The 27,306-nt window shown below is 50.4% G+C and overlaps 14 protein-coding genes across 14 annotated transcripts; 7 read left to right on the top strand and 7 right to left on the bottom strand.

Annotated features, from left to right (window-relative positions):
- Positions 1-238: 238 nt before the first annotated feature.
- FPRO_07698 (putative ubiquinol--cytochrome-c reductase chain VIII) lies at positions 239-961 on the top strand (the record flags this gene model as incomplete). The annotated part of the gene is made up of 4 exons (XM_031234217.1): positions 239-291; positions 434-459; positions 674-851; positions 904-961. The coding sequence occupies 4 exons, from the start codon at positions 239-241 to the stop codon at positions 959-961; spliced, it is 315 nt and encodes a 104-aa protein (XP_031083976.1).
- A 530-nt stretch (positions 962-1,491) lies between these two features.
- On the top strand, positions 1,492-2,270 carry FPRO_07699 (uncharacterized protein; the record flags this gene model as incomplete). Its single annotated transcript, XM_031234215.1, has 2 exons — positions 1,492-1,801; positions 1,855-2,270. The coding sequence occupies 2 exons, from the start codon at positions 1,492-1,494 to the stop codon at positions 2,268-2,270; spliced, it is 726 nt and encodes a 241-aa protein (XP_031083975.1).
- Positions 2,271-3,099: 829 nt separating this feature from the next.
- FPRO_07700 (uncharacterized protein) lies at positions 3,100-3,611 on the bottom strand (the record flags this gene model as incomplete). The annotated part of the gene is made up of 2 exons (XM_031234214.1): positions 3,100-3,234; positions 3,294-3,611. 2 exons carry the CDS (start codon positions 3,609-3,611, stop codon positions 3,100-3,102), a joined length of 453 nt encoding a protein of 150 aa, XP_031083974.1.
- A 1,630-nt stretch (positions 3,612-5,241) lies between these two features.
- On the bottom strand, positions 5,242-6,779 carry FPRO_07701 (uncharacterized protein; the record flags this gene model as incomplete). Its single annotated transcript, XM_031234213.1, has 2 exons — positions 5,242-5,393; positions 5,450-6,779. 2 exons carry the CDS (start codon positions 6,777-6,779, stop codon positions 5,242-5,244), a joined length of 1,482 nt encoding a protein of 493 aa, XP_031083973.1.
- Positions 6,780-8,300: 1,521 nt separating this feature from the next.
- On the bottom strand, positions 8,301-9,948 carry FPRO_07702 (uncharacterized protein; the record flags this gene model as incomplete). The annotated part of the gene is made up of 2 exons (XM_031234212.1): positions 8,301-9,091; positions 9,150-9,948. 2 exons carry the CDS (start codon positions 9,946-9,948, stop codon positions 8,301-8,303), a joined length of 1,590 nt encoding a protein of 529 aa, XP_031083972.1.
- A 1,790-nt stretch (positions 9,949-11,738) lies between these two features.
- On the top strand, positions 11,739-13,208 carry FPRO_07703 (uncharacterized protein; the record flags this gene model as incomplete). Its single annotated transcript, XM_031234211.1, has 3 exons — positions 11,739-11,836; positions 11,900-13,072; positions 13,121-13,208. 3 exons carry the CDS (start codon positions 11,739-11,741, stop codon positions 13,206-13,208), a joined length of 1,359 nt encoding a protein of 452 aa, XP_031083971.1.
- A 768-nt stretch (positions 13,209-13,976) lies between these two features.
- FPRO_07704 (uncharacterized protein) lies at positions 13,977-16,172 on the top strand (the record flags this gene model as incomplete). Its single annotated transcript, XM_031234210.1, has 1 exon — positions 13,977-16,172. The coding sequence occupies one exon, from the start codon at positions 13,977-13,979 to the stop codon at positions 16,170-16,172; it is 2,196 nt and encodes a 731-aa protein (XP_031083970.1).
- Positions 16,173-16,616: 444 nt separating this feature from the next.
- FPRO_07705 (uncharacterized protein) lies at positions 16,617-17,345 on the bottom strand (the record flags this gene model as incomplete). Its single annotated transcript, XM_031234209.1, has 2 exons — positions 16,617-16,984; positions 17,033-17,345. 2 exons carry the CDS (start codon positions 17,343-17,345, stop codon positions 16,617-16,619), a joined length of 681 nt encoding a protein of 226 aa, XP_031083969.1.
- Positions 17,346-17,984: 639 nt separating this feature from the next.
- On the top strand, positions 17,985-18,875 carry FPRO_07706 (uncharacterized protein; the record flags this gene model as incomplete). The annotated part of the gene is made up of 2 exons (XM_031234208.1): positions 17,985-18,036; positions 18,088-18,875. 2 exons carry the CDS (start codon positions 17,985-17,987, stop codon positions 18,873-18,875), a joined length of 840 nt encoding a protein of 279 aa, XP_031083968.1.
- A 903-nt stretch (positions 18,876-19,778) lies between these two features.
- FPRO_07707 (putative NADH dehydrogenase (ubiquinone) 29/21K chain precursor) lies at positions 19,779-20,545 on the bottom strand (the record flags this gene model as incomplete). Its single annotated transcript, XM_031234207.1, has 3 exons — positions 19,779-19,803; positions 19,857-20,353; positions 20,495-20,545. The coding sequence occupies 3 exons, from the start codon at positions 20,543-20,545 to the stop codon at positions 19,779-19,781; spliced, it is 573 nt and encodes a 190-aa protein (XP_031083967.1).
- Positions 20,546-21,254: 709 nt separating this feature from the next.
- FPRO_07708 (uncharacterized protein) lies at positions 21,255-22,000 on the bottom strand (the record flags this gene model as incomplete). The annotated part of the gene is made up of 2 exons (XM_031234206.1): positions 21,255-21,571; positions 21,622-22,000. 2 exons carry the CDS (start codon positions 21,998-22,000, stop codon positions 21,255-21,257), a joined length of 696 nt encoding a protein of 231 aa, XP_031083966.1.
- Positions 22,001-22,595: 595 nt separating this feature from the next.
- Positions 22,596-22,972, top strand: FPRO_07709 (uncharacterized protein; the record flags this gene model as incomplete). Its single annotated transcript, XM_031234204.1, has 4 exons — positions 22,596-22,607; positions 22,664-22,713; positions 22,823-22,862; positions 22,916-22,972. 4 exons carry the CDS (start codon positions 22,596-22,598, stop codon positions 22,970-22,972), a joined length of 159 nt encoding a protein of 52 aa, XP_031083965.1.
- A 550-nt stretch (positions 22,973-23,522) lies between these two features.
- On the bottom strand, positions 23,523-24,821 carry FPRO_07710 (uncharacterized protein; the record flags this gene model as incomplete). Its single annotated transcript, XM_031234203.1, has 2 exons — positions 23,523-24,304; positions 24,365-24,821. The coding sequence occupies 2 exons, from the start codon at positions 24,819-24,821 to the stop codon at positions 23,523-23,525; spliced, it is 1,239 nt and encodes a 412-aa protein (XP_031083964.1).
- Positions 24,822-26,560: 1,739 nt separating this feature from the next.
- On the top strand, positions 26,561-27,163 carry FPRO_07711 (putative ubiquinol--cytochrome-c reductase; the record flags this gene model as incomplete). Its single annotated transcript, XM_031234202.1, has 3 exons — positions 26,561-26,673; positions 26,783-26,945; positions 27,068-27,163. The coding sequence occupies 3 exons, from the start codon at positions 26,561-26,563 to the stop codon at positions 27,161-27,163; spliced, it is 372 nt and encodes a 123-aa protein (XP_031083963.1).
- Between the last annotated feature and the right edge of the window lie 143 nt (positions 27,164-27,306).

The following is a 27,306-nucleotide window of genomic DNA, read 5'->3' as shown; positions in this document are numbered from 1 at the left end:
ACCTTTGGACAAATTCCCAGTGCGATTCGTTGGTTGGCTGTTAGATTCCGTCGGGTGGGTTGTTGCTCGGAGCTAGGCTCCTTCGGGAAAGCTCGGCTGATGGGGAAAGCCTGCGTCTGCGCTTTCCTTTCCAACCCGAGAAATCCTCAAGTGGCCCTTTTCTGCCTTTCGCCTCCAAACCGACGACTCCAAAAACCACACACGAGAGATCTCGACTTTTCGTGCCAAATCCGCCAAAATGAGACCGACTCAGATGCTCCGAAGCGGCGCCGCCGACCCCAAGAACGGACAGTACGTGGATTGCGATTGAACGAGGGCAATTGGTGGTTCTGTTGCGTGCGGCTTTTCCAATGGTTCATGGTCGAACGAACAACCCCAGGCCTTCAAAATGTACCAATCGAGACGGAATTATATGCTAACGGATTCTCAATAGCTACATTGGTAACTGGGGCCACTTTGGTAAGTGATTGCTCTCACGATGTGCGAACGAGGAAACTAGATCGATGAGCGCGACGGACCAACGGATAATGACGATGCACGAGGTGGAAGCAATTGGGTCGATACAACACCAAAACTTGATGCATGCGCATAGCCGGTCTTGAAATTCATCGATAGAATATTCTCGGGGATTCATCAACGTCATCGACGAAACTGGAGACTAACTCGATATCAGGTGGTGAGAAGCAGCGTGGTATCATCACTTACGGTCTGTCCGCCAACCGACAGAACCCTTGGGCCGGTGCCTTCAATGATGCCATCTTCAACACTTTCCGCCGAACCAAGGGCCAAATCTTCTACTGGCTTCCTCCTATGATTGCCGGTTACTACATCATGAACTGGGCTGTCGAGCGGTACGTTCATGCACAGCGCTCAGCCACGATAAAACACTAATTCCATTTATAGAAGCGAGTACCTCAACTCCAAGGCTGGCCGTGCCGAGTTCGGTGATGAGGAAGAGTAAATTGGTTAAATTATTGGAGCAAAACCATGGCGGATGTGTTGGAGCAGGTCCTCTGGACTCATTGTACATCATCAATACCTAGATCAGGAGGTGCAATAGACGGTAGTCACACTATTTCTTTGTTATTTGGCCTTTCGGTATCCATATATTGTAATTGAAATGAAGTCTAACCCAGTAACCCCCATCAATGTCATACCTCTTAATGATTCGAATCGATATCGGATCCACTGGTAATAGTCATTGCCGAGAGTATGATTGGATTGTCGGTGTTGGTCACGTGAAAGCAGAATCGTCTATCGGAACCGGCGGTACGTAACGCCGAAACGCTTCGCGGTAGCTCTTCTTCGACTCGCTGAAGAAAAAAAAAGTTGGAAAATTTCGAGGTCAGTGGAGTGCTAAAAGAAAACACTGAAACTTTGCGACCACCAACATTGCCGCGGAACCTTCAATTCGCACACAAAATCTCCGCGCGAACCCAAAGAAGACACAAGTAATAACTTCGACGAAGCTTCCTCGAGAGAACCGCAGCAATGGCCGCCGAGAAGCCCGATAAGAAGGAGAAGAAGGACAAGAAGAGAAGCGACGAGTCCGGCGTCTCCAAGTCCAAGAAGGAGAAGAAGGATAAGAAGGACAAGAAGGAGAAGCTCGCCGCTGCCCTTGAGGAGAAGCTCCAGCAGGATGCCCCCGTCGCTGCCGCTGCTGCTGCCAACATGGACGAGGACTCTGATGCTGAGGAGGAGAAGGCCGCTGAGCTGCCTCTTGAGCGCACTGTCGTTCCCTTCGCCCTCCCCGTGGCGGATGAGAAGGGCATGAAAAAGGTCTACAAGACCATTCGCAAGGGTATGCGATTACAGAGAACGATGTGTTTCGGACAAATCGCTAACTTTTCACAGCTGCCAAGAACAACACCCTGAAGCGCGGTGTCAAGGAGGTCGTCAAGACTCTCCGAAAGTCTCCCCCTTCCGCCCCCGGCAACACCTCTTTCCCCGGCGTTGTCATCATCGCCGGCGACATCTCTCCCATGGACGTGATCTCTCACCTTCCCGTGCTGTGCGAGGACCACAACGTGCCCTTCATCTTCGTCACGTCTCGCGCTGAGCTCGGCGCTGCCGCCAAGACTAAGCGTCCTACATCCGTGGTCATGATCATGGAGAAGGCCGAGGGCAAGAAGTCAAAGGACAAGTCTGCTGACAAGGACGGCGAGGATGACGGTGAGGCATTCGGCGAGAGCTACGCGTCCCTCGTCAAGTACGTGCAGAAGGAGTATGGCAAGCAGGCTTTCTGGGTCAAGGGTGGAACCAAGTACTAGGGGGACAAGGTCTATCCCGTTTCGACAGTGCCGGGACTGAATAAGGTCCCAAAGATGAAGAGAGAGCGGGGATCCCCAAAGATCAAGAAAGAGCGAGTGTAGCCTGGGACGAATGGTGTGGTGTGTTAGAACAAGTATAAGTCTGGATGTATTATACCAGAACATCCAGCCGGAGAACCAACGGCTGGATGAGGGCTTTGGCGGCGTTCAGGTTTAGCTATTGCATTAAAAATGGGACATGATTATCAAGGGTCCTTGAATTTGAAACATGGCAGATCTTGAGCTGTAACCTGTGAGCTCGTGATATTGATGTGTTCGCGAAATACAGGAACACGAATACAGATCATTCGTCAAGCCACGGCACGCGACCCAATCCGCAACACCACCACAATACACTCAAATGTGACAGCTCAATACCGAAGCATTGCCACAGCTGGACCCTTCTCTGGATACTTACCTTAGCCTGATCACATCATTGATAGATTTTAGGACAAGCGATAGCCTCGGCGCAATACGAGTCTGTGGATAGCCTCAGCCACATATTTACAATTCGCAGTTGCCGGCAAGTCCCTTTATACCTTAATATACACGTCGCTTGATAGCTTTCCGGTCATCTAACACCATGTATTCAAATAATCGACTTCATATTATCAGGGTGCAGTTTTGTTCATTTGTGTGGTATTATTTTGCCTTATTGGCTTTCTGTTATAGGTACATCGTCCCTATCCCTAGGTATTTCACACAGGCCCGAAGCCGCGGTATAACAAATTCATCATGAAGACCCCATCCCGATCATGGGGAGATTAAGGAACCTTGATCAAGAGAGGATTTACTCAAAAGGGTTGGTTCGGGTTCCCCACCAGGTGAGGAAGACGGAGAGACCGAGGGTCTCAACGAGCTTGGTGGCCAGGCTGACGCCGACAGTGTCGAGAGGTCGCTTCTCAACGAAGATCTGAGCAATGTACTATAGAAGTTTAGTTAGTGAATGGTTGGATGCAGTGAGAGAGAAGAGTCAAGACATACGCCGGGAGCAGAGGTAGCGAAGAAGATGAGGGATCCAAGGTAAGCAGCGCCCTTGTAGCTCAAGGTACCAGTGGCGTTGATGAGAGCACCGACACCATAAGACTGAAGAGCAGAGCCAATGAGAGAAGAGCCCCAGGCGAGAGCAGCACCGGAAGCTTCCTTGGAGCGGATGAACTCCTCCTTGGTGTTGGCAGCCTTGGCGCGCTGGTAGGTCTGGCCGAAGATGGGAGCGAGGACGGCGAGCTCAATGCCGTGGTTGAAGGCCGTGCCGAGGGCGATGGCAGAGGGCTTGACGGGGGGAAGGTAGTGCAGAGACATTTTTGATGTGATGTGGTTGTTTGTGGTTGAGAGATGGGTATAGCTTCAATTGGTTGAGATGAGTTGAGTTAGAGTGTGAAAGAATAAGATGCCAGGTAGCTCGTTGGATTGGACCCTTCCCAGTATTTGTACTCTCGAGCTCGTCACAGATCTCGATCTCGCATCATTGAGAAAAGCGCTTCCGGGTGGCTTGCCCTTCCATTACCTTGACTGTTTCTCGGGTTCTCCCCTCCTCCCTCTGCCCTTGTGTCGTCACCAGATGTGATGATGTCACCATTTGGTGAGACAAATTTCAACTCTGGACCGTTTTCCTCCATGTTCCAGCCACTGCAGCTTCTCTTCACTGCCACTAACCGATTTAATTCACTGACCTTCACTTATTGCGGGGTGCATCTCTTTTTCCTTTCCTCCCCTGCCAACTTTGTACCTGATCTGACGTTGACGTGCACGACTCAGACTGGATGCCATAGCATGATCGCAGAGCTCACTCACTGTTCCATACCTGCTCACAGCTGCCCTGTCTGCAGTTGGAGCTACAGGAGCTTGATCTCCTATGGGCGGGGCAAAAGATGGGGAAGCTTGGTCTAAGGTAGTCCGCTGTAGGTCCAGGTCCAGGGCAAGTTTCTTGGTGACCAGGGTTTGTAGCTGCTCCTAGGTACTAACTCCAGCAGAGTTCAGTTCATTTCCATGAAAGCAAGCAAGTCTTAGCGGGGAACAGCGCCATAACCAATCTCTAGCATTCTCAGAAGTGACCTGAGTGACGAGTGACGAGTGACGGTGTCACGGCGTCATTTGCATCTATTGCTTTCCTTTCCCTCGGCTGGCTCTCTCTCACTCTCACAATGAACCCCGGCAATATCAAAGCCGGCCATTGACTTTTGCTTCTGCCATTGTCTCCCTTTCCAGCCGAACTCCCTCAAAGAGGCCCCAGCTGAAAAGTGCCTGATGTGATCCGCGGAACCGAAGCCGGCCCAAAGCTTGTTTTTTATTCCCCGTTTCCAACTTCTCAGTTCAAACAAATTCCCATCTTCAAACCTTGTAAAGCCGGTCCTGGCCTCCCGAAAACAGCCGGCTCAGCAACACATTCCGTTTCGAGCTAACCTGCAACTCTTGTCTCAGACTTTCACCACATGCCTTTGACACCAGACCCTGTCCCTGAACATCACAATTCGAGTACAGAGGATTGGGATGTCATGACGGATTTGACGTGTGATTGTGGATGGACCCTTTCCTTGTTCTTTGTTTGCGAACAGCTTGTGTCTAACTGTAAATATTTTGATGCATCACAAGACAAAAGAAAACAATACTGCACTTGGTCCTCCAACCCTTCTAAAAGTGTTGTAACTGGAGCTTTGCTCATTATTAGGGTTGCCCTAAAGGTTCAGAAGTTTGGGTAATTGTGTGAGACAACTACATCATCATATATACCTACGATATGCATAATAGCATCAGAAGTTTACCTCAACAACGTCCAGCCACTCGTCTGGTCTGGGGTAACATGGTGGTTGCTCTCCCGCCACATCTACTCCCTAACAAGGGACCAACTTGACCCACGTAATCTACTGCGAAAACGAGAAATCAACTCCAGATTAAAGTACCTTATCATATGTTATGCCTAAAATATCATAAGTTATGCCATATGTTGACCATCTTCACCACCCCTTAGGGCTAATAACGCCCTGACATCATGAACATACTGCAGACCCTCCAGCAGCGGCACCAAATGCATCAAGTCTGTATCCGTGGGATCATTGATCCAGCCCTGGATGGGAATCGCATTGTCTGACAAACGAATGTTAACAGCCTCTCCCCGGAATAATCAGACTGAGGCGCCTTACCTTGGTGAAACAGATAACTCAACGGACTGTTGTCCAGAATCATCACCTTGCTCAGGTCTGACTCGACCGAGCTGAGGTCCTTGATGAAAGCGCCTTGCCGGAACGTGCAGTGCTGGCGATAGTATCGCGCCGAGAAATACTTCCTCTCCGCCTCTAGCCAGTCAATCACTGGATCTGCGTACTCCTGCACGGACGCCGTGAAAACAACCAGATTGTACCATTTGCATACCCGCCTCAAAAACTCGTCGCAATACGGTCGCTTGTTGACCCAGTATAGAATCGGATGCTGCGGTCCAATCGATGTCTGTCCACCAACCCCCACATACGTTGTGTTCAAGCGCACTTCAACCATGTGTCCGGTGCTCATCCTGCCGCCCTTGGACATGCTGTGTATCAAGGTTTCGTCCAGATCTAGAATCAAGGTCTTCTGCGGGCTCGTCGGCGGTTCGAGGTTGATATAGGACGGCTGCCTGCGTGGGATCAAAGGTCGAGGTGGTGCCGGTGTCTTTGGGTACTTGGTGAGCGCTGCGATGGGAGAAGTAGGAGATTTCAGATGCGCCGAGAGGTCGCCGCCGTCCAAATCACTAGCCTTTGTTCGCGCGACTGCCGATTGCGTTTTCCTATGCTTCCGCTGCCTGAGATCTTCGTCGCTGTTGAGCTTGATGCGAATTGACCTTCTCGTCGGACCGGTTTCCTCTGCAGGCTGTAGTGACTTCGATCGTGCGTGTCGACTGAGACTGCCTGACCGCGATCCATCTGATTCCGACTCCGATGAAAGGCCTGATGACGTCGATGATGATGATACGGGCCTCGGTCTTGGTGCTAGCTTCCTATATCCTGTAGTCCTGCCGTAGTCCTTTTCAGAAACATTTTCAGGTTCTTCCATCGTCTTATGCCGATGTCCGTGAAATCCAAATAGTTTTCCGAGCTGCGTAAAGGGTGCGAAGTTGCCGTATTCGTCATAGAAACATGCAATGAGATAGACACCTGGAGATGCCAGTGTCGCAAGAACCCATCTAATAGAACCAATAATGCTAGAAGCAAAGCGTCGAGGGATAGAGTGCCACCATGAGCTTCGTTTTTGGCTGTCGCCTGTGTCGTTGAGCAATGGTGTACTCTCGTCAGCCGGCTTTTCGGTGAATCGCGATTCGTCGATAGTATCCTGGGCAAAGGATTCAGTCTCGTGACCGGAAGGTCTACCGTCGCTGTGCTGGTCGTCGGAGGCCAATCCAATTGTGCCAATGGGACCTCCTCCTATGCTGTTCGAACGAGATTGAGTTGGACTCGGGGGCGGCGATACGCGGGCCGTTAGGATGTTGAGGGAGTTCATCGCCACAGGCTATCGCATTCCATGAGGTAGAAGGAGCAGTTCAGGGGATACGCTCGAGTCTTGAATGTAGGTGCAAAGAGTTCGGAATTCTGTGACGGCGGACGGAAAGAAGGGAAACAGTCCCGAGGAACGGATCGTCGGGCTATTGGCCGGCCTGGTTTCGCGGGAAGGAGAAGCCGTCAATACAAAAGCTGATTGACAGGAAGTGAAACGAATGTCAAGAAGGCATCGAATGCGTGAGGCCAAGCGAAAAAAAAATAAGGATAGAGGCAAGGACTAGGACAGGGGCGCAGTACAATCGCGATGGTAGGGCCAGGGAATGTACAAATGGCCTAATGATAAAAGTGCCAGGGAGGAATTAACAAGGGCACTTTTTGAACGACAAAGCCCAAGCAGCAGAAACAAATCCAATCCAAAAGTACAGATGTCTTGAGTGGTGAGACGATTAGGTTAGCCTGGTCTAGTAACCTGTCGGTTGGTTGTATAAACTGTTAGACGAGACAGGCAAGACAGAGCAGAGCAGAGACAAGCCGCCCTCGCACGGTTGTCAACGAGTAGTTATCAACTGTTTCGTGGCGTTGAGAGGGGAGCTGGCTGCTGGAGAGAGTTCTAAGGTTGGAGAGCCTTTTGTTGGTCAACTAAGTTAGGTCCAAGATCGGGTTCTTCCAAGCTAGAAATAAGCAGCCCTGCAGCGCTAGTGTAAAACAGTAGCAAATACGTAAGTATAGCGGGCTATCGACGGGTGAGGCGGGGAGTCTTTTTTTCTGGCTTGTGAGAAACAAGGACAAAGAAGCCCGTGGCGATTGACTGCTCAAGAGGAATAAAGATAAGATGAGGGGGGCAAGTTTACGAGCCGCTCTGAGCGCGCGCAAAGAGAGCGTGAGGGATCTGGTCAAATCAGATCAATTCATAAAGGAGTGAGTAGATCACAAAGGGAGTGAGATGTGAGAGAATTTGCTGATGGGTGGCTCGATTGACGACGGATGATGGTTGAGAGGGATGGCACGTGTTGGGGATTGAGGTGCCGAGATGCTGGGGAACTGCCAGGCTTTGGAGTGGAGGGGCTCTAGCCTGCGAACTCGAGTTTGTAGGCTGGCCTCGGGGAGCAAGAAAACACCAGACCTCAAGGTCTCGAGTTTTCTTTCCTCCCTTAGGCTGGTTTCCAGTGCATCACTGAGGTGGTCCCTGCTACAGTAGCGCTACAGGGGTTCTTGGATACCGCGGCTCGTATCAATCACATATGCTCTGGGCTTTCAGAATTCCTATGTCCTCCACTATCATAAATGGCCTAAGGGTCTGAAGACTAGAGACCGTACATCAGTCGTGAAAATAAAATAGTCAAAGATCATACCAAGTTTCTCCTAAACTACCTAATCCTTGATACTACTTGGGACATAACCTTTCCATAAGCTTTCTGCCACCCCGAGCCAACGGCGTATCACAATCAAGGCAAGTATCCCTTTTGTTTCCCAAACAGCTCGTGTCACCACAGCAATCATATTTCCCTTGATAGCAGCTTCATTATGGATCTTCCCCAGATCCATCAACTGACTCAGCTTCCACTGCCCGGGCCTCTCTTTGCAACATCCCTTCCTGGCGTATCTGCCGCAGCGATGTAGGGTCAATTACACCATCAGGCAAACGAAGATGATGCATGGCATCGCCGTGAGATATGATTTCGCCCTCCACTCGCTCGATCCTGCAAAGGAGTTGGTGAGAGTCGCATTGGCCAACATATCCTCGATGAGAATTACGTGTGCAGACAACTTGCTGCCATGTCTCAACCACCTCTTCACTGAAATCGAAATCGCGTGTTCCTCGCCATGTGAGAGTCGCTGAGCCATGTACCTTCCTGCCACTCTTTTTGTTCTTGTGGAAGATGACCGCACTGGCCTCGTCGTGAGAACAGTGCCAGATCACGAGACTCTTCAAACACTGCATCTTTTGCGCGACTTGGCCAGCCTTCACCAAAAAGTCCGATATACGGTGCTGAGACCCTTTCGTCATGAGCGGCGTTGTGAGTACTAGCGATCGGAGTCGAGGCCAGTCGCTGAGCATCTTGCAAGATGTGAAGAAATCTCGAGCATCGATCATGAACGACACAGAAAGATGTTCGAGGTGACGGCTCTTCACGGCAAATGCATCTCCCAGCTCATATCTTGTACGCCGGCCGGTTTCTATTTCCATGGATGTACTACTAGTGGTCGGGTCTATGCCGCTCCGAATAGCTTCCATGATCTGTTCGTTGAAGTCCTCGAAAATAGTCACTGATCTGACGTGCTTGGGCCATTTTGGAAGCCCATTCTGCAACACTATTGCACAAGAGTGTTAGATACCAGGATATGCCCGTCGTGTCTGCCGTCGACTTACTCTGGTCACATCTGTCACAACTCGAGTCAAGTAGATCTGGTTGGTGGAACAGAACCCGCCATGGCTCGTAGTTGATACTCTGGAGATTTGGGAACTGCTTTAGCAATTTGGGGAGCGCGAGCCGGTCGATTTTACGTCGCATTTGTCGGCGGATCACAACCCCTTTGACTGCAGGAACTTTCTGGGGTTTCTCGCCCTGGGCACCTGAGATGACTGTACTGAACAGCTGTTGAATAGCTCCAGTCGTTGGAAGCCTCACCTGCTTCCCTTTGACCCAGCCGTGGCGTTGATCATCCCAGGCTTCCTGCTTCTCGAGAAGATCTTCATCATTTTCGTGTTTGAATCCGTAAAGATGGTTCTTGAAACAGTGATCTGTGTCATTCGGTGAGTACGCATTGAGTTCCAACGTTATATGATGTGTAGGCTCCCAGGCTGCGAGCGCCTTGGATAGCTTTTGTAGTGCGTCTCTGGTGAGCTTGCCGTGTTCACTCGAAGAAGCAAAACCCCGACACTGGGGGCAGGTATAGGCAGGGAGCTCGATGTTGAGGTAAATTTGGCGAACGAGGTGTCTTTGCAGAATGATTTTCGACAGGCCTTCGGCGGATGCTCCGTTCAACTCAAGTCGGTTGAGGTTTTTCGTTGCAACAATGGCATGCCATTCTTTACAGACAGTGGACGCACAACTCCATCGTCTTTGGCGAGAGATCTCCTCTAGGATCATGCGGCGGATCTCTGGGGGGAGGAAAGCCCAAGTCGAGCGTCTGGCCTTCTCTCGTGTGTGGCTACGGAGCGTCACCATGATGACAGATAAGGTTGGGACATGGAGAAGAGAAGAAGAGGAGAAGAGGAAAAGCGACAACAGACAGTTTTGGGGGGCCTGTATCTGAGTTTTTTTTTAAGAACACCGGATTTATTATCTTAAGTTTGGAGACACTGAACATGGTTCATCAAGTTGTGAGGCTATTGGTACATGGAAAGGCTGTAGAAAGGCTACTATGGTTTGTAGATGCTACAAAGTTTCATGAAGAACCAAGAAATTAACATCATCCATTCAGCTGTCGACATCTTGTTGAAGAAAAAATCAGCATGGTGAGTGTTGATAGATCAAGTATTCCACTTACACAAAGCGCTTATCTCTGTACCTCTACATGGAATAAGATGAACTCAGCTACTGTCCCACTTAGATGAACTAACACAAGAGCTCAAACAAAATTCTAAAGGTCTCATCGAGCCTGGTATTTGACTCATATTCTAATCCTCCAATAGACAAACGATAGTAGCATCGTCGTGTCTCTCATAAGGCGGTTGTAGGTTGGTTGACAGTTGACAAGGGTTGAGAGCAAGGGCATCTTGTTAGACCTGGCCAGCTAGTGGATCTGTCGGGTTCGCATTTTCGTTTTCTTATCTAGAATTTGCATTATAACCAATGGTTCTGGACGCGATGTCTCTTTGCATGTGAAGAGGAGTACCCTTGTTAATATGCTATGCATCTTTGAGAAGATGTTTCATATTACAAAGAGTGACTAGATCTGTGTATATGGTAGCGGGAACTCTTCCTCGTCGTTTAGGAATAAGTACAAGTAAATGAACGAGAGACACTTCAGCGTGAACCTATCGCCGTTGGGGGCTGACTATCTCGGCATGTGACCCTAGAATTGACCATCTTCCATGGCCATGAGGAATTGGTGGACAACTTATGCGACAACCATTTGTTAGCTATAAATGGTCACTAGTTACGTGACCACTTGGCGATCATGTATACCTAGGTTAGGAGGACTGAATATGTCTGAGCAGCCAAGAAATAAAGCAGTACGCTCATGGCAAGTCATTCCTGCGCATCGAACATGTCACTGGGATAATGGTGTCTGATGGTTGAGACGAACCAGTTTGATCACTTTCTTGGCAATGAAGAAAATAAATCGAGCTTCGGAAGATTACTCCATAAGACCTTGAACACTGCCAGCTCATCAATTGCCATTCTTGAAGTTAGTGACAGCTCATACATATAGGTCCTAGATGATAGCGGTGAGCCCAACTCTCCAAGTGTGACAGCAAATATTGATAAACTACATATATCCCACCTTTGATTGAAAATCTGCCATGTTAAGATTCTATCAATAACCAAATTCATCGAATTAGTGCTACTTCTTAGTAGAATCGGCCCCTGTCCCCTTGTCGTCATGGCCTGTACCCGGGGCTCGGGGTATAGCCCCACAAAGCGACAAGGCTGATGGCCCCCACCTGAACCTGAAGCCTTGCACAAAAAAAGGCTCCGATGCGAGGAGGAATTGATTGACTCATATTCACAAACCGTACAATTCGTTCGGCCCAGCAACAATCGTTTGCCTGTTCAACAACGCCGACGCTTCGCACAACGCCTGCGAATTCTATCAGTCAAAACTAAACAGAGAATAAATCAGTATCTTCAGATCACAAAGCATATCTTCTCCTGGGCGATATTTGTGTTTGACTCACAAATCGCCCCTCCATTTCACCCCGCGAATCGCAGACGTCCCACCCCGGCTTCACTACCTACCCAGCTACGACCGCCCGCGACTGTGACTCCGTCCGATACATCTCCTAGTAGATATGGCCCCTCTTTCTACAGGCTACGCGCCTGATCTCGAGAAATATCTCCGGTCTCTCAAGGGTCAAGCACTGGAATCCTCTGTTGAGAGCCTCATCTGGTGAGACACCCGCCAAGTCCTTTGCCAAGATTTTCGTTACTAAAGTGTTCGCGATACCTTCAGTCTCCTCAAGCGACGACAAATCAAGGGCTCTGAGCCCTGCGCCGTCGCTACAGCTCACATTCTACTCCAAGTCGTCGCCCGGTCGAAATGGTTCAACGTCGACAGCTTGATCGACAACGTCTCGCGTATTGGCCGTCGCCTGGTCGAGGCTCAGCCCAAAGAGCTCGTCATTGCCAATATTGTGCGCCGAGTCCTAGGCCTCATCCGCGACGAAGCTGCCGAGGATAGAAACGAGGGTGCGAGCGAAACTCCCAGTGACGCCCAGATCACACCAACCGATGCTGTCCCGAACCCAGATGCCCTTTCTCACCAATGGCCTCCTTCGACATATGGCAAGCAAGATTCTGCCGGCGACTATATCACCAACAGCGCCAAACCCCCTCCCGCTCGGCCAGGCCCACTCTCCTCTTACAGCTCCGTGAACGTGCCTAAGACTCTCTTCCACCTCCTCTCAGTGTCTACACCCGGCGAGCTCGCGCCCAGCAGCCAGGGCTCGCCCCTAGGTCTTTCAGGGGCATCAACTCCTTCATGGAGGGCTCCTTCGGCTCAGGTTCATGCTCTGAGATCAGAGGTCATCGACGGTATTGAGGAAATCAAGGATGAGATCAGTTCTGTGGACGATCAAATCGCAGCCTTGGCCGATGTTCAAATTCACCCTGGTGACTACGTGCTCATTCATCAACCCTCACCTACGGTCGAGCGATTCATTCTTCGCGCAGCCCTGAAGCGCCGATTCACAGTTCTCATCGCGACCGAGCCACCGAAGCAGCAGACCCCGGAAGTTCCCAATACTTCATTCCGCAAGAAGCTTGCTTCCGCTGGTATTACAGCAATCAACATCATGAATGGAGGGCTGATGGCATACATGTCCAGAGTGGACAAGGTCATCCTGGGGGCGCACTCGATTGTCGCCAGCGGCGGTGTTATGGCCGATGCAGGTGCTGCAGCCATTGCTCGCGCCGCAAAAGAGCGAGGACGTGCTGTTATCGTCCTCGGCGGCGTGTACAAACTCAGCCCTGTGAACCCGTTTAGCGGAGACCTTTTGATTGAGTGGGGAGACTCTGCCAGCTTTGTCAACTTTGCGGATGGGAACATGGTGAACAGTGTCGAGGTTCGGACTGCCTTGAATGAGATGGTCCCTCCAGAGTTGATTGACATATACATCACCAATTTGTGAGTCAAGAGGCCGTTGTGCAATGCAACCAACTAATTTCTATACAGGGGGACACACTCGAGAGATCACTTGTCTAGTCTCATCGCAGATCACTACAAGTCGGAGGATGTCGACTTTTTTCTGAACGACGAATGACGTAGGAATGTTAAAAACCAAAGGACAAGAGAACGTCGCAAAAGTTGTGCCATTCATTCGTTGATTCATTTCTCGGCGTTGGGCGAGACAGGGCTTCCATTATCCAGTCAAGGAGTGAAGGTACCATAGAATTTGCTTGATAGCACATATCACCAGCGTTGTAGAATTTCAACCATATTGGGTTGAAATCAGCCTCACACAAATTATCAGATTACGCCACAGCCGTATGCATCGTATGGAGTCGCATGCGGTGTATGAAAGCAATGACGACGACGGCCCAAGTCAAGCATAAGTTTAGAGTATTGCCAGAGTGATCAGAGGCCGGGAATGCGGCACCACAGCTGTCAGTTAGTCTAGGCTCCCTCGCTCGGCCGCGTAAGCACCAGCTCGGCCATTGGACGCAGGGGATCCTGGGGAGTCATAGGGCTGCGAATGCGAGTTGCGTAACCCCCTGTAAGGCTCTCGCTGTAGGGCATTTTCGCATGGAGTTCGGTGATTTGATCAGGCCGTTGAAAGCGTTTCCTCTTTGGTCATGATGTGAGGTGATAGCTGAGGGTCACTACCAAATGTTAAATAAAAGATAATACCCTTCATTTCAGGCTGCCTATGATGCAGTCACTAGAAAGCTTTCAGAGCTTACAGTAGATTAATCAGTGTGCTATTGTATCACACCATCAGCACTCACCTAACTACCACCTATTCCCTCTCTCCCTCCTCATTAATACCCCTCCCCCTCCTCCTCTCATCATGACAGCTCCATCACCAGTCATGGACTCTTCTACCAGCAGAAACAATCCTCCATATCTCACAACCGGCCAGGCCCCGGCAACAGCTGACGATGCGCCACCGCCTCCCTACTCAGAGACTGATATCTACTCTACCTCTTCTCAGCCCCCGCACTCACCGCATGCTGGCTCCGTCGCCGGCTCCGGGCACGGCCCCGCAGCTCCCGGTGACGATACCGCCTCCCGCATGTCCTCAAGTTCAACTACAGAACCCATCTTCACTCCGCCACTTACACCTCGCACCGAATCTAATGCCAACGCAACAACACCTACAACGCACGAGATCCCCCTCTCCCCCAGTGTAGCTCTCTATTTTGAGACCCGGCCTGTTCCAACATCAGCGTCTCAATGGGAGCCTCAGATCCACAGCATCACGGTGAAGCCGAACTCTGTGCCAGATGACATTCCTTATCCGGAGAATTGGGCGACTTCATACGATATCACAGCCCAAGATTGGGCCACCTTTGTCAACTTTCTCCTCCCCGACCACGATTCCGTCCGGAATGAGGCTATCCTGGGTGAAAAGGGCAAATCAGAAGATGGCTCAGATATCAAGTCATCTTTTGGTGGCGACGGAAGCGTCAAGTCAGAACGACACACAACTGATCCAAATGAACTACGTCGCAAGCGTGCAGAGGTCGAAGCTATCGTGCAACAGTGGAACTCTGGCTTCTTTGCTCCCCGAAATGTCATGGTAAGACTTCAGCCCGAGGAGCAATCGCATATGCCAGGAGGATGGGAGACCACATTCGACGATCCTCCCGTGCAACTACCACCACAGGCTGGATCGTCCTCTCCCAGAGAGGCAATGCCTCAGCGCAGACCTAGCGGCTGGACAGGATCTTGGGGCGGCTTCCAAGTCGATAATGACAGCGTCCGGTGGGGAGACAGATTTGTTGCTGATAGCAACGGGCTTCGCATAGGAAACATTGTTATGGATAGTAGGGGAATTCGCATGAACGGCCAGCCAGTGGGAGCCCCTTTTGGCCCTGGGCCATCCCAACCACCAACTCCAAATGCTCGCAACATGCCCCCTTTTATGCTTGGACACCCATCATGGCACCAAGGTCCTCCTGAAGCCCACACCTTTCCTCAGCGAGGACGAGCAGCTAGCCATGATCATCAAAGACGCCGCTCTCGATCGTCATGTTCATCTTCTTCCTCGTCCTCAAATTCCTCTTCTAGCTCAGAGTCCATTGGTTCTCTCCCTGACTACGACGATCTCAAGGACCAGCAGCTACCCGTTTACATCGCTCGTCTACAACAATGGACAGCCAATCCTCTCGAAGTGCGCAGCAAGGCCGATGTCAAGCAATTGAAAGCTGAACTTAAAGCCTCGAACACAAATGGCATTGCTCCCAATATCGACCGAAAGGCTCTTAAAGTGCAAGGCAAAGCCCTTTCACAGCAATGGAAGACTTTGAAGCGTCAACAGAAGAGGGAACGGAGAGACCGAAAGAGAGATCTTAAGAAGAAGAAAAAGGCGGAGAAGAGGGAGAGGAGACAGCAGAAGAGGGAGATGAAGGCCGCTCGCAGAGATCATAGAAGGGGTCAAAGAGGTCGAGGCCATGTTGAGACACCTCCTATTCCTGTGGTGCCTCCTTTCCAGGTTCCTCCCGTTCATGTCCCTGCAGTCAACGTTCACGTTCCTCCTGTCAACGTCCCTGGTGTCAGAGTTCCTCCGCCCGCTCTCGGTGGCTGGGGATGGTCAGGCAGAGGAGCCGGCCGAGGAGATCGAGGCCATCGTAGTCGAGGCAGAGGCCGGGGCTGGGGAGGTTGTGAAAGTCAAGGTTCCTGGGGCAGAAGTCGAGGGGGCTTCCAAGGAGGCTGGCCAAACCACTGTTCATTTGGATCTCCCGGTCGAGGCGGTTTCTTTGGCGGCGGAGAGTGGCCATCTCGCTCAGGAGAAGGTCCTCCAGGGTCATGGCCAGCAGACGCCAACAAAGATGGCAGTATTCCACCGCCAGGTGCGGCATCAGCTGCAAAGTACAACACTGTCTCTGGAATAGAGACTGAGATTGCAACAAAACAAAAAGATCTGGAGGTTAAAGAAATAACTTTGAGTGAGCGCAGGGCGCTGGAAAAGGAGATTGAGGCTCTGACGGAAACGATGGAGAGAACGAGGCTTGAAGCTGATGAGGCTTATGCCCGAGAGTTGGCTGAACAAATTGATGGTTAATGATGATTTTCAGATTCTTATGTATTTATATGGACAACCATTTCTTGAACTTTGTATTAGTATATATCATCAAAGCGATTGTCTGTCTCTAAACCAGCTATATCGAGCTACTATATGGGGTTATATAGGTTGCATACCTCACTTCGGCACCGTTATTCAGTCTACTTAGCCTTGCTGTCTTTATGCTAGATATCTTCATCTTAAGTCTCTTTACTTGGATTTTTACACCTAGCGCAGTGCTCGTGATTTACTTTTCATCGTAGTTCCCAACAGATCCAACCTTTCACTCTTCATTTGCACAACAGTGTCCCAAGCGTAGACTCATCGGCATCATAACTACTTATCTTCCGGCTACTCATGACATATTTCACCCGGACATCACAACTTTTTTATCTATCCGTCTATTAAAACACACATTCCCCTTTTTTCCGCATTCTCTTCTCCTTAATGCTTCGAGTCATCCTTTTCCACCAACGAACCAACGCCCAAGCTCCTCCCCACGGCAACCTTCATCTTCTTCTTCTTGTCCTTGTCCTTGCCGGCTTCAGGGTCACGGCCAACCTCACCCACGGCTTCACCCTCGTCCTCGGCTTCTTCCTCTTCCTCTGCAAGGGCATCGTCGACTTGTTTCTTGATGCCTCCAAGATCTAGCCGCATGCAGAAGGCGTCCTCGCCGTCGGCGTAGTATTTGGACTCGGTCTTCTCGTTGGTGAAGCCGAGGGTGTTTTCGTAGAGATGGCGGGCTGCGGCGTTGGAGACACGGACGTGGAGGGAGACGTATTTTGCCTGGAATGTCTCAACCATGGCCAGTTCTGCAAATGTCAGTTTCTACTCTGGGAGCAGTGTCTCAATATACTTACGACTTTGGCGCATCAACTTCTCAGCAATACCCAATCTTCGGTGTGTTCTCATGACACTCAGACTCGTAATGTGGCCATGTGGAATGCCGTCTGAAGGCTCCTCCTCCATCTTAGCGAGGACATATCCGACAATCTTGGGGTACTCGTAGGGATCCTTCTTGGGTCGCGAGACATCAACGGCGACGTAGCTCAGTTGGGGCCATGAGAGGGCATGGTAGAGGTAGTACTTGAGGAAGTAGTTCTCGGGGAGGTTCTCGAGGTTTGCGTGCTGAATGAGGGGCAAGTCTGCGTTTGTGAGGAGGCGGATATCCATGGCTGCTTGCGGTTCTGTTGTGAGGCTCAAGAGAATGTACGTAGGTAGTATTTGGACGTCGACAGAGAATGGTATAGCTTCAGCCCACTTCAATTCATCAAGCGGAATCGGCCCCTCAATTTACTCGGCGGGTCAACCAACACCTCGAGTTTGCGGTCAAAAGTCAGCCCGGAGGTCGGTAGTAAAGTCCCCCGCGCCGCAGAGGGACAACCCCACTACGATGCTCTGAAGCAGAAGACCTAGAACGCTAAGCCAGGCACCAATTGACTGCCCCCTCCACTGTAACACACGAGAAATGTCCCCCCCCCCGTGGAAGCGCACCTGTCAACGACAAGCAATGGCCGCCACGGGACTTGGGCAGAAGGTGGACTCTTGAGTTGGTGCTTTGTCTCTATTGGCGCGACAATTGCAGTGGACTCTTGAGTTGTGTCAGTTGTGTAAACTAACGTGCAAGAGGACCACGACAAGAATGGTCTAAGGACATAGATAGATAAATATATAAGGAGATCATCGTCAGTTGTTGTTCCCGTCTTCTAGACAATGTGTTCTTTTTTCCATTTAACTTCTATTCTTCTGTTGTCCTGATACCCGGCTCAAAGTGCCTCACCTCACCACCGACTAGACCAACACATCACTATCATGGCTCTTCCTCTTACTGGCAAACTTGCCATTGTCACTGGTGCCTCTCGAGGTATGCTCCATTGCCTTTCTACGATAAATTGAGCTCTGCTGACTTCAACAGGCATTGGTCTGTCCATTACCAAGGCCCTTGCTGCCCGAGGCGCAAACCTCGTCCTCGCCTACACATCCGCCAGTTCTGCTGATTCAACAGCTAAGCTCGCTTCTGAGCTGTCCTCCAAGCATTCTATCAAGGTCGTTCCCGTGCAAGCAGATCTCGGTACAGTGTCAGGCCCTGCCTCACTCATTTCTCAAGCCGCCGATGCATTCAGCCCACTGCGCATCGACATCCTCGTCAACAATGCGGGCGTTGCTTATAATGACAAGGTCCCTGACATCAAGGCTGAGGACTTCACAAAGAGCTACAACGTCAACGTACTTGGCCCTCTTCTTCTCGTCCAGGCCGCACATCCCTACCTACCCACAGACCGCTCCGGCCGTATCATCAACCTCAGCAGTGTGAGCGCAAGTCTTGGTTTTGTTGGCCAGAGTGTCTACGGCGGCACAAAGGCTGCTCTCGAGGCTATGACACGAACTTGGGCCCGTGAGTTCAGCGAGAGAGCTACCGTCAACGCCATCAACCCTGGCCCCGTCCGCTCCGAGATGTACTCTCGCAACTCGGACGAGTTCAAGCGTCTCATCAAGCCTTTCATCCAGAATGCGCCTCTCATGGCTGCTCGTCCTGGTATTGACGATCCCGAGGTCGTCGAGGAGGCCAAGACTGCCGGTGGTCGAGCAGGTGAAGCCGATGAGATTGCTGGCATCGTCGCTATGCTTGCTAGCCCTGAGAGTGCTTGGTGCACTGGTCAAGTCATTTGCGCCAATGGCGGTATGATCTTTGGTATGCAATAGAGGTTTTCATCATGGAGTAAAGGAAAATAGAAGTCAGGTGTTTCTCGAGGCTCTTTTGTAGTAAATTCTACGCAACTTGTACAAATTCATGTTAGCCAGTAATTGTGTTGCAGTGAAAGTCAACCTTGAGGAACACTGTGATAAGATGAACTGCCCCGCCATTAGTGGGCGGTGACGCAAATTCTGCCACTCCCTCACACTCAGTCTCACAACTCACTTACAAATCAGTGAGTCAAGACTCAACCTAAAGAAGACATAGAGATACCATGGAAACAAGACAAACAGACTCCTCTGATCCCTTCGAGGATGTCCTCAACCTCGAAGAGCGCTTTTACTCAGAAGGCTACCAACAAGGCATCAAAGACGGCGTTCAAGCGGGGCGAATTGAAGGACGATCTTTTGGTATGCAAAAGGGCTTTGAGAAGTTCCTCGAGAGTGGCCGTCTTGCCAGCAAAGCCATCGTATGGGCGAACCGAATACCACACCAGGACGGTACTTCTTCAGGAGATACTTGCACGTTGCCACCACTACCCAGGAACGCAAGACTGGAGAAGAACATCAACACTCTGTATGCTCTCGTAGAGCCAGATACACTTTCGACTGAGAACTCGGATGATGCAGTTCAAGATTTTGATGACCGGGTGAAACGGGCACAAGGAAAGGCCAAGATTGTCGAAAAGATGGCGGGCAATGGTGGAAGAGAGGCAGCGGGAGCATCACCAACATCCTGAGAACATCGGAATGGATTCGGAGTTTGGTTTGGCGTATGAGGGCTGATATCAGGGACATCGGTATCAAAGACTTGCATATTTGAAAAAGGAAAATCATCTGCATTGTCAATGGAAATTCTATACCCTCACTACCTCATAATTTGTATCCACAACCACCCTCTTCGCTTCTAATTTATTTGAATGATCTGCAAGGGTATCTGCAACAGTCAGCACATCTTCTCTTCACAAGTCACCAGCATCTGCAACGTACCCTTCACCATAAGATGTCTCTGTCACCTCATACTTGTGTACATCCCACTTTCCAGTTGCCAAGGTCTGGCCACTGGGCAGAGGAGGCATGCCATTAACGAACACATCCTTGGTCGCGTCGGTCACCTTCTCGAGAGCCTTTGCCAAACCAGTCTCGGATTCCTGCTTGACAGCCACGAGCTGCTTTTCACCAGCCTCACCGATGAGCTCGACCTTGGGAGCCGCGGCGCTGCCGACAGTGAGGAGCTGGGCGAACTGGGATTGGTTGACGACGCTGAGCTGGGGGTAGTTTCTGCGGTTGTCGCGCTTCCAGTAGGGGTTGTCGGCAATGTCGCCGGCGGGCAGCGTAACAGGGTCGTCGTACTCAAGAGGAGGGTTGGCGCCGGGCGTAGGGTTTCGGAAGTGAGGGTTCAGAGGGACACCGTTGGATCGCTCAGGGTCGATGGCCAAGAAGCGACGGAAGGCCTCCCAGATGCCCGTCGACTGGAGAGTTTGCTTCTGTACGACAGAGGTTCTATTAGCGGCTGTATGTCATGTATTGGTTTTCATGATGTATGTGCGAGGTTATTCGAACGTAGGGGTTGCCATCGAGGGGCCATTGGGAGGCATTGGGTTCGGAGGTGTGTTCTTTAGTCGTACCTTGGCGATGCTGACCACGTTGCTGGCGGCTTTGGCCGCTTGGGACGACATGATGGCGGTGGTAGGCTGATGAAGGCTGTCGTTGAGGTTCGGGTGATGGAATCGATTCCAAGTTGAAATGGCGTCGTGATTATTGGCTGACCAAGTTGGTTTAGCCGAGGCTCCACCGAGAGAATGAACTACCCTATAGACATATACGTTGCTTCCGCATATATGGTTTCGGTGTCATAAATGACTATAGAATTTATAGTGTTACTATTATGTCGAAAGTTGAGTCCTTCTTACAGCGAGGTATGTTGTGACGAAAGGAAATTGCTGTACGTTTGGTGACTACTGCCATGACAACAACGATACCGCAGCCATCTGCAACTTCGAACTGGCTACCTATCTCATACCATGTCTTCGAGCTCCGATGTCACCCATTTGTGAAAATGAAAAGACTTGCCCTAAAATCAAGCTTGGACCATAAGAAACAACTGTGCCATCAAATTATGGTTAAGGATATGTTCCAATGGCTGTCATTTCCACGGGGAGACCTAGTCATCGAAGACTAAATAGTTCTCAAGGCATCATCGAACCTATACCATAATCTGAAGCGTGAAATGTAGTAATCACCAGTGTTACTACTGGTCTATGAACCCTTTTAATCTGCAGCAAGAAACGAAAACAAAAACCCTTCAAACAAGGCATATCACAAGTCCCGATTGCCGCCACTAATCACCATCATACGTAGGCGTGTGACTGATCAGAGGCATCGTCTTTATTTGCTTGCCAGTTCTTCAACCAGTGCCTGGACACGATCAAGAGTGCCCTGGGGGCTTCCAGCCTCAGCGACCAGAATCTTGCCCTCCTTGCTAATGACAAAGACACCGCGCGTCGTTCCCTTGGGAGCCTTCTTGAGACCGATAGCCTCAATGAGCGTTGCCTTAGGGTCGCACAGCAGTGTGTAAGGGAGCTTTTGCTTCTCCTTGAAGGTTGTGTTGGCTTTGGGAGAGTCGGCGCTGAGACCATAGATGGCAAGGCCGTCCTTGGTGAGAGGCTCATAAGAGTCGCGGAAGAAGCAGACTTGCTTAGTGCCTGCGGAAGAGTCAGATGGATATTCGGATGAGAAGGCTTTGTCAACTTACAGCCAGGAGTTGATGCCTTGGGGTAGGTGAAGAGGACGACACCAGACTTGCTCTCATCAACAAGCTTCTTCAATGTGGTCTTGTCGCCATCATTGGTCTCTATCTCGCCTCCAAAGCCATCAAGGTCCACGACATCGCCAACCTTGGGCTTGCCACCGGTTTTCTTGGACTCCTCAGCCTTAGGTTCCTCAGCCTTGGGCTCTTCTTCAGTCTTCTCCTCCTCCTTAGCCTCCTCAGGCTCTTCCTTCTTCTCTGTGACCTTGGCTGCGGCCTCCTTCACCTTAGCAGCGGCTTTGGGGACCTTGGTAGTCGACTTTCTCTTCACAGGAGGAGGGGGAGGGGCAGTAGATGCCTTGCGCTTGCGAAGTTCCATAGGCATGGTGATATGTGGATGAAGCGAGAGGATCAACGTAGTTTGCGATAATGCGATGCAATGCGATGCGCTGAATGCAACAAATGAAGAGCAATGCCTGTATCCTGCAGAGTTCGCAGATGAATTTATGATTAAAAACCACGGGCGTGAAGAGTACGAAACGCGTAAAGAAAAGGCGGATGAAGGAGACAAAAACAAAAGGTGAGGTTGGGCGCTTGGGGGAAATGGGACTTGCCCGTCCGTCGCAGTCGCATTCGAATGAGGTGCCTCACCCCGGTTTGGGAGGTGTCGTCTGGGGACCAATAGAGGCTGTTCCAGGCCCTTTCAAGCTTCCGGGAGCTTGGACCACAAGCTGCTCGGCAGCGGATGGCGCACGGGCCATGGCCTTTCGCTTAGATGATTTATAGTGGGGACTCTCTGTTCTGCGATTGCGGAGCTGAAAGAAGTAACGGTTGAAGAGATGCATCAATTGAAGTTATGCTTTTACTGCGCACCAATAGAATACATGCCGAAATCATCCGTTTACTTCCAATAAGATGAGATGAGGTGAGATGTTCACCATTTACCTTTAACTTTAAACTGCAATGCCAAGACTTATGATATGAATCCCCGAGTAGGTGTTTCTTATGCAAATTGAAGAAGTTTTGTGTGCTAACTCAATATTTACAGAATTTTATGGCCCCAGGGGCTGCCTTCACTATGGCATGCGTTCTGCTCGTGTGAGTAAAGAAAGTGGCGTGTTCTTCAGAAGTGAAGATATCACATACTTTTTCTATATAAATAGATCAAAAAGACTCTTGATAGTCTCCGTAATCTGACAATTCGCAGATACACCCGCTCATCAATTCACTCCGCTCGAGACCAAGCAGTACGTCCCTCCACTTAGCTTCATCAATGTCAACTAACAGAACCCTTTGACAGAAATCGTCAAAACTACCAGGGAATGGAGAACATGCACCAAGACGTGGTTCGTCATGAGAGTCCACTGGAGCAGAGTAACTTGTAGCAAGCATCGGCGTATAGGAAGGAAATGGATTGTCCCCTGCCACTAGACCTGAGTGTCAATCATTCTGCAAAGCATATGAATTTGAATGTATAGTATTTTTTATGATTTGTTGTCTAGTTTCTCGGAGATACATCATGAAACAAACTCCATTTGAATGCCTGTGCTGCTCCGACTTCGCCATGCCTCGACTCATCAGCCCCTTACTGCGACTCAGAAAGTCGAGCTTTCTCTGCCCTTCAAATAAGAGAAGAAAGGGGTTGTGCAGCCATATGCGCCTGCTGTATACATTCCTCTGTGTATGTGAAAAATGGAAATGATAGGAACCAAGTCGCCGTAACGTTCGCCACGTATGTCCCATTGTGAACCAGAAAATTGTCTAAGCCTTCAGCCGACTAAGGGTATCTCAGCCTTGCCCCATCTCCTAATCCTATACCTTCCGTGAATTCATGTGTACATTCCTTCAACATGATCGTTCAACTCCTGTGATTCTGACGTCTGCTCAAGCTGAGGGCTATGAAGAATTTATGACTCCGCCGTAGGGTCGAGCAATAAATGGCGTGCCTCAGCTCTGGCATGGTATAATTGTCTCATGACATATTCGTAAGTCAGCATCGTGACTGTTGCTGCTGGAACAGCTCGCATCATATTAGTACCAAGACCAGCATAGAACGCTCGCCAACCTTCCTCAGCTAGAATGGTTCGAAAGGTGTGGACGACGCCCTGATACTTGGGCTTCTCCACAGGAGTCCTATTCCTGGGGCCTGAACTTGTCACCCCCATCCCTTGAACAAACTCTTCGCCGGCAAGTGGGCGCCGTTGGGTTTGAAGACGGGTTCGGATGACTTCGTGAGGGTATGTGGCAGTACTGGCGAGAATCTTGGATAGAATAGAGGCCCCCAATATTCCAATGACATGTGTTTTATCATCCCCCTCATTCGATTCACCCATTCCCTGGCCGGTAAACTTGGTCTTCAAGTACTCGTAGGTCGGGAACTGCACAGCAACATGTGTTAAGCCAAGGAGAGCTGGTGTTAAGCCTGAATAAAATGAAATGAGGCCTTCCGAAGTGTACATCTTGCGAGCTGCATCTAGCGTTGATCGGTAATGCCAGTCGTGCAGTGTTGGTCGGGCAGTTGGTGTGCCCACAGCTTTCGGGTAGTATGTAGAGTGGTGGTCTTGTGTGTTGTGACGGATATTGCTCTGTGACATGAGCCGAGTTTTGATGACCCATATTGGGTTGGTGACGATTGTACTGCTGGCGCCTGCTACGATAGACGACCAAAAGTTGACTATGTGACTGTTGTCTGTTTGGTGAAAACAAGGTCAATATACCGCCCCTCAACCGTTGGACCAAGTGAACTTACCAGAATGTTGTGATATATACCCCTTACTCTTGTTATAAACAGTAAACCACACAGCCCATGTTGGCAAATAACCCATTACAATAGGTCCCAGACCGCGATAGAGGCCTCTGATCCCTTCCTCTCTCCATATGACCTTTGCTGAACCAACGAGACCGTTATACAACTTTGGGTGGCCGACATGTCGTCCCTTATTCAAGGCGGCGTAGCCGCCCTGTGCCTGGAGTTTGGTCTTGATGACGTCGAGAGGACATGTCACGACACCTGATGTGAAACCGCCCACTGCGCCGGCGACAGCGTTGAACTGGGTATCTGAGGCGTTGAGTGCCCATCGGTGCAAGGGGGTGACTGTCGTGGAGTGCATTGGAGCGTTGGAGGATGCGTAACCGTAAGATGATGCAGCATAGTCTGAAGACGGCGACTGGGCAGCTTCGGGAGGGACCTGATCAGTTGACGACATCCCAGTCGTCCTTTGTCAAAGATTTTGTCACCAGTCGTAGGTTTTGATAACTCGATGCGTGCGATATGGACTCGAGGATGAAATGTGACCGACTTATTATCTGCCGTTATCGCTCAATCGTGTAGACTATCCCGGGGTGCTCGTCCTCAGATATCTCGACTCGATATATCTTTTGTCTCCCGGTCCGGCGCAGACGTCAAAGTTGATGTATTTCGGGAGCCGGGATCAATCCTACGACAAGTCCTACGGGTCGTAGATTGTTCGCAACCTAGTAATCCGCTATCACAGTGATCCCTCAATGTCCCAAGCCGATTCCGCCCCCAAAAAATCAAAAAGTTCCGCCTGTTGAGAGGAACTGACGTCTGCTACTGTTGGAATCTCGCAGCCGGTACCAAGGTACTGCGGGGGAACGCTCCCACGCGCCGTGACCGACCGCTTCCCGCTCAGCGAATGGCGCCGGCCATTGACTTATAAACTCGAAAAAAGCGATAGCCTGGGGACCAGAGAAACCGATGGTAGTTGGAGGCTGACGCTGAGAGTGAAGGCAGAAAAAGGACGAAAAAAGAGGTTGGGATGATAGAGAGAAAAGAGTTGTATGAAGTTAGAATAAGTGAGAGGAAGTAGAGGGAAAGAAGAATCAAGTTTCCCCGATGGCGAAACGGAGCGGATGGAGAAAGCAGCGCGGGCAACGGCGGAGGGAACGACAGGCCCTGCACTGAACGGGGCGGGCGGTTGATCAACTGGAGGACGCCCTAGATGCACTACAACCCACTATAAATGCACTACAAACAGCACCTCCAGGGTTTGTTTCTGTGTTATTTTGCTGATATGGAGTCCGCTGAATGCTTGTTCAACAAAATACCGAACTACCTAATAATCCAGGGCACAAAGCGTTATCATATTGGTTATCTGGCTGAATTTCTCTTCTAATCCGGACTTGTCATCTTTTTTTTTTGCACCGCTGCAAGCCGGTATTAGCGGAGACAATAGATAGCTTTACAGTCGAAATGAAAATGACGCAGTGTGAACTAACAGACACTAGAGAAAAATAGATAGTTTTATGTGCAAGAGAGAGATACACATATGGGAAGGGCAATGTGATTGCATATGGCATGAGAGCACGAGCATTGACAGCTGCAAGTTGCGTGCAAGGCCTGGTATCTCTCGAGGACAAGCTCCGATACCGATCTTGAACCCTTGCTCGACGTGGGATGACGACGTTGGGCGGTTGTATTCCGAGGCTTGAGGTGCAGGGTGATATTATCCGAGGCATGAGATGAGTGTGATTTCATATTCCATAAGTGGTATCAGGTGTTTATCTAACATGAAAGATATTGACAGTCACAAACTCATGCTTCATTTACACATGTTCATTCAAATTGACCGTTTCATCCCGAACCGGTTTCCCACGGGACAGGGTCGTTTCAAGGGACCCCCACATCGTCATTCTCCATGCCATGTGCATCACTCGCCACAGATTATGCCACATCACAATCTAATCTTAAACGCCACAAATGATCTTAGTCATCGAGTTTTGGGGTCCGTCTGCCCGATCGGAACCTGGTAGGCCAGCCAGAGAACGACAAAGGAATGGTCATCAAGACCACGTGACGTCCCGAGCTCTCCCAGGAAGTTTTGCAATTGCTCGCTCAGCCCATCCCCAATTCGCGCCATTTCCGACGAAACGACGACGAATTCCAACCCCAGCCTCGGAACGTGTCAATCGATCCTCCTCCAAAATGAAGTACTCGCTCGCCCCCTTCATCCTCCGCAGGCCGTGGCTCGCCCGCCTCTTCAAGCCCGCCGCTACCTGGTACGTCAACGCCGCCGGCTACCGCCAGCTGGGCCTCAAGTATGCGATCTCCCTCCCCCTGCGAACGCCAATTGGACCTCGAAATGTTGGAATTGGCGATACTTGCGGAAATTTTTGGCTGACCAGAGTCTTCAATTGGTTGATATAGATATGATGATCTCCTCGAAGAGGAGAACGAAGTTGCCCAGAAGGCCCTCAAGCGTCTCTCCAACGTCGAGTCTTACGAGCGCATCTACCGCATCCGACGTGCTGTTCAGTGCAGTTACCAGCACAAGCTCCTCCCCAAGGATCAGTGGATCACCACCGCTACGGTATGAACGACGAAACCCTGCGATCGAATCTCTGCCGGTACCTCCTCGGCAAACAAGAGTTGACGATCCCGAGATATCACGAATTGATGGAACGTCATCGACTAACTCATCACGCTCTATAGGACAAGCCTTACCTCCAGCCCCTGATGGAGGAGGTCGCCTCTGAGAAGGCCGAGAAGAACGAGCTCGACTCCATCGCCGTCGTCCGAAAGCACTAAATCATTATTGGTCTCGGGTTGAGAGATCAGACGGGGGAGGTTGAATAGTAGCAGGACGGTGGTTGAGAGGGAATTGGCGCCTCCTAGAAGAATGGTGGCCACACCTCAACGGACTAGACAGTTCCCGTGTATCCTATGTATAG

The sequence above is a fragment of the Fusarium proliferatum genome (assembly GCF_900067095.1).
Source record: "Fusarium proliferatum ET1 genome assembly, contig: FPRO_scaffold007, whole genome shotgun sequence".
Lineage (NCBI taxonomy): Eukaryota > Fungi > Ascomycota > Sordariomycetes > Hypocreales > Nectriaceae > Fusarium > Fusarium proliferatum.
The sequence above is the reverse complement of the archived record's forward strand: the minus strand, read 5'-3'. Positions and strand labels throughout refer to the sequence as shown.